Raw genomic sequence first — 11281 nt, forward strand, 5'->3', positions numbered from 1 at the left:
AGCAAACAAACAAAAAAATGATGTACATTTAATAATAGCTAAAAATATTCAGAGTGTACATTTTATATATTAGGAATCTGCTAAATACTTTACCCACATTATATCATTGGTAATAGGCCAATGACAATAGGTACTTTTAACAGTTCCAGTTTACAGATGAGGAAACCTAGGCTTTCCTTACCAAAACTGGCATGAAGATTGTGGTCTGACTCCACAGCATGTGTTGGTAATCACTCCTCTAGGCTACACTTGATAAATGTTATTAAAGTGACCTCAAGAAGGGCTGTCCCAATTTAATTCTTTTGTCGGTAGTGTAAGAGAGTTTCTATTTCTTTATAATCATGCTAATTGTGGAAATTTTCTCTCTTATTTCTTTATTTTTTTAAATCCTGATTCATTTTATTATGGCTGAATGAAAAGATACCAACCAAGATATGCCACTTCTTTCCAGCACAGGCCCATTTCTTTTCTCCATTCGTCTACAACTGCTAGCTTGTCCGGTACATTGACTTCCATTTTGCAATCCAGTTTTAAGGAAGAGAGTGTCTGCTTTGAACAGGCCCTTTCTGAGATTAATCTCACCTTAAAAAAAAAAAAGGAGAAAATAAGAGAAACAGAAATCTTTCAGAATAAGATAATGCCTTGGTAAACAATACAAGTCACAACTGAGTAGTCCTTTGACCTTTTGAAGAACAAATTCTACTATGTCTAAGTAGACCCGTAAAGGTGAAAGACAGTTTTCTACTGTGGAAAGGATTCTACCTACAGGTGAAAAGTGCAACATACACTGTCTGAAGCCAATTTAAGATTCTCCTATAATTCAATTTACCCAAAGAAAAGTCTATAATATGTTTCTTGTGCTGCTTAAGAAACACACATGTAAAAGTTCTAGTCAATTATGAAAAATCATCTTAGCCTTCATTTTTTTAAATACACATAAATATTAAGCTATTATAAATTAAAATTTTTAATCATAAGAATAAGCTACATTTTAAAGTTCATAAGATATTTGCTTTATTTTTAAATACTGACACTTATTTTTTATTAAATCTTTCTTGTTGCAAGACCCTATGGCAACTAGAAAGCACCTATATAAAAATAATACGTTCATACTTATTAAATAAACATTTACTTGTTAGTTGACATTTTGTTCATCTAAAATTAAATAGTATGATAATTTTCTAGGCATGTGAAGGCTAAATTTCAGATATTTTAATAAATGATATTAAAAATGTATATCTCATTTCCCTTACATATTCCTTGACCCTGAATGATAATCTTAAAAAACAATGCTGTATTCAGGGGCACATACCTCAATACCACTTTTCTTTAATAAACTTATGCCAATAGCATCTTTTACATCATAAGATATTATTTCTTTTTGGTCTCCTGATACATAAATGTGGCCATTGGTGAGACATCCATCAATACTGCAAACCAAAAGTTTTATCTCCTTAAACTTCTCTTTGCCAAAATAGCCATATCTAAAAGAAACCAAAAAGACCTTTGAATAGAAGTGCAATACTAGTCACTGTCTCTCACGCCAGGAAACTTAACCCATTCCCATCCAATTATTCAGAAGTACCCTTCATATTCACTTCACAAATACACTTGAACTTACAGTGGAGAATAAGTAGTGTGGTCTAAGTGGACTATGTGTTTCTCAACGTATTGAGTAAGTCATTTAAAGGAATAGTTTATGAATATGTCTTCCTCACATGAGCAAACGAATTACACAGATCCTTAGATGGTTGGAGTATCACAAATCAGTGTTCATAAGTACAATTAACATATCTACTAACAATATTGTTAGTCTTGTGCAAAGGCCATATAAGTCTTGTTTTTACCTTAATACTCGTTGTTCCGCAATAGGCCAATCAATATCCACATCTATGTCCACACTGTGCTCAGCGCGCATTTCATAGTAGGCCATTTTTCCACCCTAAACATAGTACAAATGCCATGAGTGCTGGTTTTTACATGCATTCACATATATTGAAAAGTTTCTAATATAGAACAATGAATTCATTTCTACAGTATTGAGAAAAATGAATAACCCAGTAATATTAATGACATATAACAAATCCCCTTTTTTTGAGGGAAAAGCTTATCTTTTTGTTTCCTATATATTCAAACTACATAAAACAAGTAACTTTTACATTTTTCTTTTAACTTTAACATTTTTCAACTTTTATCCACAGTGCAAGTTCTCATTTTCCTTTGGATAGATTACTTTAAAAGATTGCAAAAATTGAAAATACCCATCCTCCAGTTTTCTAACCACAGGAATTTTCTGTTCTGGCAATCTCTCTCATAATTCAAAGGTAATAGAAATGTTTTCGGAATTTGTTCCTATTTGAAACTAAGGGGCAAGATAGAAAAGGAAAAAATAACTGGAGTATCTAGTGTATAGAATTGTCTTAGATCCCTGTGCTCCAGATGGAAGTGGGCAATACTGTCTGAGTCATACGTGGGCAAAGATAGGGATGGTTTCCCGGTCCCGAGATATGGGGGCAAGAATTGCTAATCTCTTCACAAATTATGATGAAAGACTTCATTTTCTTCACACTTTAGGAAAGGGTCAAACCAGTTAGGGAGGGTGGTGTCCCTATCTGTCAAATCAAATTTTCTTTAACACTCAAACTTAACTAAATAGCCAGCCTACAGTTTGCCTAAACACTGACCAGAAGATTGGAAAAACACTTTTCCTTCAGAGCATGAGTCACATTAGAATTTCTACTATAGAGAGAGTGGAGTTTTAGGGTGTGTGTTTTTTTTAAAAAATATATTTTATTGATTTTTTACAGAGAGGAAGGGAGAGAGATAGAGAGTTAGAAACATCGATGGGAGAGAAACATCGATCAGCCACCTCCTGCACAGCTCCTACTGGGGATGTGCCCGCCACCCAGGTACATGCCCTTGACCGGAATCGAACCTGGGCCGCTTCAGTCTGCAGGACGTCGCTCTATCCACTGAGCCAAACCGGTTTCGGCAGGGTGTGTTTTTTTAAACGCTATTTTTGAGTAACATAAGAATCTGAATCCAAATCCTGACAATACCATTTACTACTTGTTTTTGCCTTGGGCCATTTACTTCATTTTTCAAAGCTGCCACTTCTTCCTCTGAAAAATTGGGCTAGGAATGTCCACTTTATTCTGTTGCTATGCAGATTACAAGAGATATCCTATGTAGTGTTTCATATAGTCCTTGGTAAGTGCTGAATAAGTAATAGCTTTAACTACAATGAAAAAAATAGTATATGATGTAAACATTAAGCTCTAAAAGATGAAACACCCAACCTCCTTATTTTAAAATAAGGGCAAGAACAGATAAAATAATATATTCAAGATTACATAAGGATAGAGACAGAACTATAATCGATTTTCCTGATGTCCAGGTTGGTGCTGTTTCACCTTTACTATACTTTTTGTTTCTTTTTAAAGCAACAGAAGTTATTCAACTGTACAACTACAACCTGACAGTAACACAACCATAAATTAAAATTTTGAATGGAATAATATGCATACCAGGACAAGCGTAGAACATTCAATATTTGATTCATTTCTTATTATAAAGTTACTAGAGGCTCAGTGCACAAAATTTGTGCACAGGTGGGGTCCCTAGTGGCTGCTGGCTGCCAGCGTGGCCTTCCTTTGTTCTGCACCACCCCCTGGTGGTCAGCGCATGTCACTCCCGGTGGGTTGAACTCCCGAGAGGACACTTTGCATATTAGGCTTTTATATAGATAGATAGTTGTAGCAGAATTCCTTGCATATTTACTGAATCCCAAAGATCAGTCTGGGGTAAGCCTGCAGGATAAATGCTGAGATAATAAATCTTGTCAGTTATGCCTTTCCTCTACAGCAGTGGTTCTCAACCTTCTGGCCCTTTAAATACAGTTCCTCATGTTGTGACCCAACCATAAAATTATTTTCGTTGCTACTTCATAACTGTAATGTTGCTACTGTTATGAATCGTAATGTAAATATCTGATATGCAGGATGGTCTTAGGCAACCCGTGAAAGGGTCGTTCGACCACCAAAGGGGTCACAACCCACAGGTTGAGAACCGCTGCTCTACAGGTTGGTATTTTCCTTTATGAACTGTGCCATACCTCTTCCTGAAACTCAAAGTATACCACAAAAGGGTTTCAAAGGTTTTTTAAAATGAAGGCACAAACCTGTAAGTAACCCATCTCTATCAAATGTCTCTTAGCAAAATAAAATGAGCCATTTTCATATAACTCTCCATCCCAATCTTGTCGACGAGGTCGTTTAGCTGGATTCAAATTCAGAGGTTCAGTCACTTCACGAACTAAAAGCAAAAAGCTATATTAAGTCCACATTGCTTTGGATACTAACATTATTCATTTAGTAATTTTTTAAAAAGCATAAAAATGAACTCAGAATGTAGAATATTTCTGTATCTAGATAAATATTTAAAAGGATTTAAATAAAATCCATAATAATTCTGATGACTTATCTTTGTTTTCTAATAAAAGCAATAATAATAGAAAGATAAAGTATTTCACAGTGGAATTCTGCATAATTAATACTTTAAAGTATTTATATAAATATAATGCTTTGGGAGGACATCAGGGAAACCTTAAAGTTGTCAAAAAACGGATTTGCCATAAACTACCCATAATCAATAACTGACCCCTTTAAACTATTTATCATTATTTGTTTCTATAGAAATACAATGTATGCATTGTTCAGCTAATGTGGTTGAGAAATGACAGTCATGGAATTATTATAGAAAAATGAAGATTTCCCTATTAAATTACCAAAACTTTTATAGTGACAAAAATGAATATATAATGTACTATGAATTTTTACCAGTGGTTAAAAAAGAAACTAACCATAATAATAAATGACATTTATTATTATTCTTGGTAATGAAGGCTCAGCAATATCAACATTAATTATCATAACACAATATAATAAATGACACCCTCAGTACTGGTATATAGGAATTCCTTTGCCTTTTCACTTAGTTTTTCCTAAATTGTGTTTGTGGATGTGTACAAGTATGTATATACTTGTGCTGTGTGTGTGTGCTTAATAACTGGAGATTCTTCAGAATCTTTCTTCACTTTTGGTTGTCACTTCTGTATATAAAGGCTTCTAGGAATAACCTCTACATGCTTCCCTAACGAAACCATCCTCTGCTCAACTCCACCTCAATGTTTGGTATAATTTGGAAAAAAATTCAGCAAACATATATTGAAATATGTGGTATAGTTTTATAGGCATTGGATACACAACAGTGAACATAACTCCTTCTAGTCTCATGGAATGTGCAATCTAGTTGTGGAGATAGGCAATAAGCAAATAAACAAGATAATTCAAGTGGTACTTTGAAGAGAAGAGAGGGACAAGTCTTTCCTATGTGAACAAGGATCAGTGGCTGAATTCCCACTGGGGTTATTTGCTCAGTCTGAGAAAGAGGTAAGAGAAAGATCAAGCTTGGCATAAGCAGAGGAACTCTGATGGAATAAGGAGAAACCAGAAGAATTTTTATAGTTACAACACTGCCCAACTCCTAATTAGAGCAAAGTGATTAGCCCAGGGGTGGGCAAACTTTTTGACCCGAGGGCCACAATGGGTTCTTAAACTGGACCAGAGGGCCGGAACAAAAGCATGGATGGAGTGTTTGTGTGAACTAATATAAATTCATAAAAGGGTACAGTCTTTTTCTTTTTTAGTTTTATTCATTTCAAACGGACCGTAGTTTGCCCACGGCTGGATTATCCCCTTATCCTATCAGCCTGATAGAAGAAAAGGTTTGTCCTCCCTGGAGGAAAATAATATATATTTCAGTCTCTATGTCTGGCACATGATAAAATATGACACATATAAAGAAGCAGAAATACATGACCCCTAATCAGAAAAGAAATCACAGGAACAGAACTATAAATGACCCAGATGTTACAATCAAGGACTTTCAAATAACTATCATGAACATCTTAAAGAAATTAGAAAAAAAGATTTTTAAAAAAAGAATGAGGTGCTCTCCCTCCTTGAGCATACCAGTGCCTCCCTCAACACCTGCTCCCCCCACCCCCAGTCTGGTCACCTTTACCTTCCTCACTTCTAAGTTCCAAGGGCCCTTCTTTTGCCTCTATAACTTGTTTCTTAAGCCTATTTCTTCTACAAATCACTTTTACCTCTGTGATTTCCTAAATAAACTAAAGGCCCGGCGCATGAAATTCATGCATGGGTAGGGTCCCTAGGCCTGGCCAACAATCAGGGCTGATTGGGGCCTTCCTTCCCCAACTGCTGGTGGGACCTTCCTTTGTTCCACACCGCCCCCGGTGGTCAGCACATGTCATAGCAAGCGGTCGAACCCCCGGTCGGTTGAACTCCCAAGGGGACATTTTGCATATTAGCCATTTATTATATAGGAAGGATATTCTCTTATAGTTTGAAAAAAAATAAGGATAAAAAGATGGAACATTTTAACAGAGAATGGAGTCTCTAAAAAATAATTTAAAGGTATATTCTATAATAGGTAAACACAGTATTTGAAATAATTCAATGGACATAATTTAGAGTACACAAGACAAGTTAGAAGAAATGATACATGAGCTCAAATATAAGTCAATCAAAATTACTCAAAATAAAGCACAAAGAGAAAAATAAACAATATAGAACAGACTATGAGAGACATGTGAACACTATAAAATTGTTTAAAATCCGTTTAAATTGGAGTCCAGAAAAAGAGGAGAGAGGAAATGTGGCTGAAGAAATATCTGAAGAGAATTTTTGAAAGCTGATGACATATATCAATCCATAGATATGAAAAGTTCAGAGAACTTCAAACAGGGTGAACACAAAGAAAACGCAACAATACATATTAGAGTCAAACTATAGAAACTAAAGATAAACAGAAAATCTTAAAAGTAGCCTGAAGAAAATCATATTCAGAGAAACAATGGTCAGAATTACAACTGATTTCTTATAAGAAACAATGGATGATAGAAGATAATGAAATAACATGCTAAAGATACATCTTCAAAAGAATAACATCTTAAATTACACATATGTTAGAGACCAGCTTTTCTACACTCAACAAAAGGCACATAACAGAAATCACAATGCCTTTCTTAAGTATGTTATATTTACCTATTTGTTGGTGATTCTATTCTTTATTACATATTTTGCTAATTTATCTGGCTAGAAATCAGGCTCTACTTAAACACTATGGAACTCTTCTTACATAAAGGAGTAACATATTTTGGGAAGTAACTACACAATTCATTATTGAGGTCCACCAAAACTCTTTGGTGGATGCTATCTATTCCCATAATTCTATATGATTTATATGGAGATTATCAAACATGTCTAGAACAAACATAAAAGTACTTGATCTAGAAAAATTACGTCAATCTGAAAAGGCAAATAAAGGGTTAAAATGTTCCTTTATAAAAATAAAGCAAAGAATTAATTTTTGACTCACTGTCTTCTCTCAGTAATCACAAGATTGAGAACTGATTATAAATGTCATTACCTACTAGGGTTAAGAATCATGTTTTATTTTACTGCTCCTTTTTACTCTCCTCACTCCTAAAGAATATTTGTATATGAAAAACTGATTCTCCATAAAATGAGCTAAAATAGTGACATAACAAATTACCTCCTTTCTGAATTTCACTCCATCGAAATTGATGGCGCCTCACAACAGAGAAAACAGAATCATATCCTTCTTCTCGAATCATTTCTGCAACTTTCTGAAGGTCGGTAGGATGTAAACATGGAGAAGTAGCTTGAATATTACCTACAATGTCAACCTCTTTAAAAAGACAAAACAAAAGGACATCAGAATAAAGTTCTTTGCAAGACAGTAATCTTATATGCAAATGTTAAAACAAGTCTTGTGAACTGACAAGCAAGTTATAAATTACATAAAATTTTGAATATACTATTAAACTCATACCATTGTGATAACTAAGAAATTCTACGATGGCATCTAATGAGGTAGAACTGTCTTTTGAAACTTCAGAACTTCTTCGATGAACTTGTGCACCAAATTGCTTGGCCACATTCTCAATTTCATCATGGTCCGTTGAAACCCACACACTGTATAGATATTAAAAAGAACAAATAAATAAAGCCAAATCACTAAAAGAAATCATTAAAGATAAAAAGGAGCTCTAAAACCCTAAAATACAGCTTACATAATTTTAGAATAGTTTTTGTATCATCAAAATAATGTTACAGCAGAAACCGGTTTGGCTCAGTGGATAGAGCGTTGGCCTGCGGACTGAAAGGTCCCAGGTTCGATTCTGGTCAAGGACATGTACCTTGGTTGCAGGCACATTCCAAGTCGGAGGTGTGCAGGAGGCAGCTGATAGATGTTTCTCTCTAATAGATGTTTCTAACTCTCTATCTCTCTCCCTTCCTCTCTGTAAAAAATCAATAAAATATATTTTTTTAAAAATGTTACAGATCCAAAGTACTATAAAATTTAAAAAATACAGTATTTTAAATATAAACAGTACTTTTATTTATTTATTTATATTTTAAACAGTATTTTTAAATATCTAAGTAAATGTCCTAGATTTGTTTATATTTATACATAGAAATATTTACACTACATACAACATATATTGTTACTTATATAAATAGCATTTATGTAGCTCTAAATTATAGTTTCATAAAATTGGAAATAAAGATACTTGGTACTTTTAAGGATACTGGTATATTAAGCAAAACACTAGCTCTAGAAGCTCAAATCTAAAGAAAACAAAAATGATCTTGTTTCTTATTCCTCATCCAAATTTAAAATATTTTATAAAGTATTTTAATATACTTGCTAAGAAAAAGATTTTCAGCCAAGCCATGAGGCTGAAAATTTCAAGCTTAGAAGAGACTACATGATAAGTCTGGGCTCAAAATAACAAAAATGTGCAACTCTTTTTTTTCTCCAATTAACAATGGGTATACATACAAATATCTGAACATAATAGACTGGGTTACAATCCATTTGGTAACAATTAGAACAGGACCTTATTGGCTCAGGAGAGTATACTAGTAGCTTAACAGCTCTATTAACCACAGCTAACACAATTGCCCATTTAGACTTTAAATGAATGATAACTAAAATCAAAAAGCTATTCTGGAGAGGTGAACTAGTCTCTATTGAACTTTAGTTTCCTGGACCTTTACAAATCCCCACTGCTAGAAACAAATGTGAATATTACTATAGCCACAAAATTTTAATAGTAAATTTAATGACTTAGTTGTTGCCATATGCATATATTTTTCTTTTATTCCCTTTATTCAACATTCTCTCAAGAGGAACTACAAGTTTCAAATGTCTGTGTTCAATTGCCAAGAGTGAAAAAATAGAAACTAAAGAAAATTTTCTGACATCTCTTTATTTCATTTATTAATTTCATTTTATATATTCCCTTTAATATTTGCAGAAGGAGGATTTAAATGTAGAGTAAAGTCAATTATCCTTCCTCCCCACCAATTTTTTTCTAAGGAATCCTAATGAACACAATGAGTCACTGGCTAGGGGTCAAGTGTCTCATACCTACTCACGTCACTCTGTGCAAGACAGAACATAAGGATCCCGTCTTCCTCCATCTCAAAATCTGAAGTAATCGGGAATAGGTTTTTCATTGGAGAAATGTCACAGTCAAAGGTATATAACAAAGTACCAATGAAAACCTAGTGAATTTTTTAAATAGAGAAGGTGAAGGGAGGGTGCTAAGATGGTAACAGAATATACCAGTAGTTAAAAGTGAACAGTGAAAGCAAAAACATGGGTCATTTGACATATAATTTACATCACTAACTGAAATAAATTACTGAAGCCATTTATTATCCTGCTCTTTACTGTATGAAAATTCAACACCACAGGATTCAGTGATCTTTTTGATTATTATTATTATTATTTTAATCCTCACCCGAGGATATTTTTCCATTGATTTTTAGAGAGAGTGGAAGAGAGAAAGACAGAGAAATATCGATGTGAGAGAAACTCATTGATTGGTTGCCTCCTGCACACACCCCGACTAGGGCCTGCGCCAGGAGGAGCCTGCAACCGAGGTACACGTGCCCTTGACCAGAATCAAACCCGGGGCCCTTCAGTCATGAAATGTGTACTTAGTCATAGTCTGTTTCAGGCACTAGGCACTTGTCTGGACACTGGGGATGCACAGACCATTTTCTTAAGAAATTCTGGGCCCATCATGGAGACAGAGGCCAACACAGTACCACAGTACCACAACTCCTTTAAGCCGTTAAGGAAGGAGAAGTGAGGAAGCAATAATTACTTTCTATAATGCTTTATCTTTTTAAAAATATATTTTTATTGATTTTTTACAGAGAGGAAGGGAGAGGGATAGAGAGAAACATCGATGAGAGAGAAACATCGATCAGCTGCCTCCTGCACATCCCCTACTGGGAATGTGCCCGCAACCAAGGTACATGCCCTTGACTGGAATAGAACCTGGGACCCTTCAGTCCGCAGGCCAACACTCTATTCACTGAGCCAGACCGGTCAGGGCAATGCTTTATCTTTTGCAAAGTATTTTTACAGTGCTTGCTATATAACAGGTGCTAATATATATTTGTTGAATGAAACAGTAAATGGTTGAGAGTATGGGCTCTAAAGGAAGGGGTTCAAATCCTGGCTCCACCATATGCTAGCTACATGACCCTATACAACATCAATAATCTCCCAAAAGACTCAATTTTCAGTAAAATGGAGGTGATGATAATAATTACCTCAAATGGTTCTTACAGGATTAACTATAAACCAGAACTCAGAATAAACATTAAATAAATGTTCCCTATTCAAAATAATAAAATAGAAATGGTAATTTTAAAAAAAATCTACAGTCTCATTTAATCCTCACACTGACTCTGTTGGAAGGAAAACTGGAGTTCTGCTTTCAGACCATCAAAGGTCCAAATGTCTAATTTGTATGGATAATATAAGGCAATGGCACTGGGGATATGAAAATAGCATCCAATATGTACACTTAAAATCCAAGGATCATCATCTATTATTAAAGGGTCTAAGTAAGTAGATAATTTCCTTTGATATGCAGTGGTCGGCAAACTGCGGCTCGGCAGCCACATGTGGCTCTTTGGCCCCTTGAGTGTGGCTCTTCCACAAAATGCTGACTTCTGCACATGGGCCACAAAGTTTCAATCGCACTGTACGTGCCCACCCACACGTGGTATTTTGTGGGAGAGCCACACCCAAGGCACCAAAGAGCCGCTTGTGGCTCCCGAGCCGCGGTTTACCGACCACGGATATA

At 35.0% G+C, this 11281-nt stretch overlaps 1 protein-coding gene across 1 annotated transcript in view; it reads right to left on the reverse strand.

Moving 5' to 3' along the window:
* CMAS (cytidine monophosphate N-acetylneuraminic acid synthetase) overlaps positions 1 to 9630 on the reverse strand; it is a 12324-nt gene extending 2694 nt beyond the window's left edge. Inside the window, exons 1-7 of the mRNA XM_006773140.2 lie at positions 9544 to 9630; positions 7939 to 8081; positions 7639 to 7794; positions 4181 to 4314; positions 1848 to 1942; positions 1313 to 1484; positions 429 to 582 (exon numbers count right to left, since the gene is read on the reverse strand). Coding sequence (XP_006773203.2) covers positions 429 to 582; positions 1313 to 1484; positions 1848 to 1942; positions 4181 to 4314; positions 7639 to 7794; positions 7939 to 8081; positions 9544 to 9596 — 907 coding nt within the window. The 5' untranslated portion in view covers positions 9597 to 9630. The remainder of the gene's footprint in view (positions 1 to 428; positions 583 to 1312; positions 1485 to 1847; positions 1943 to 4180; positions 4315 to 7638; positions 7795 to 7938; positions 8082 to 9543) is intronic.
* Between the last annotated feature and the right edge of the window lie 1651 nt (positions 9631 to 11281).

The sequence above is a fragment of the Myotis davidii genome, unplaced genomic scaffold (genome assembly GCF_000327345.1).
Source record: "Myotis davidii unplaced genomic scaffold, ASM32734v1 scaffold346, whole genome shotgun sequence".
NCBI classification, from domain to species: domain Eukaryota; kingdom Metazoa; phylum Chordata; class Mammalia; order Chiroptera; family Vespertilionidae; genus Myotis; species Myotis davidii.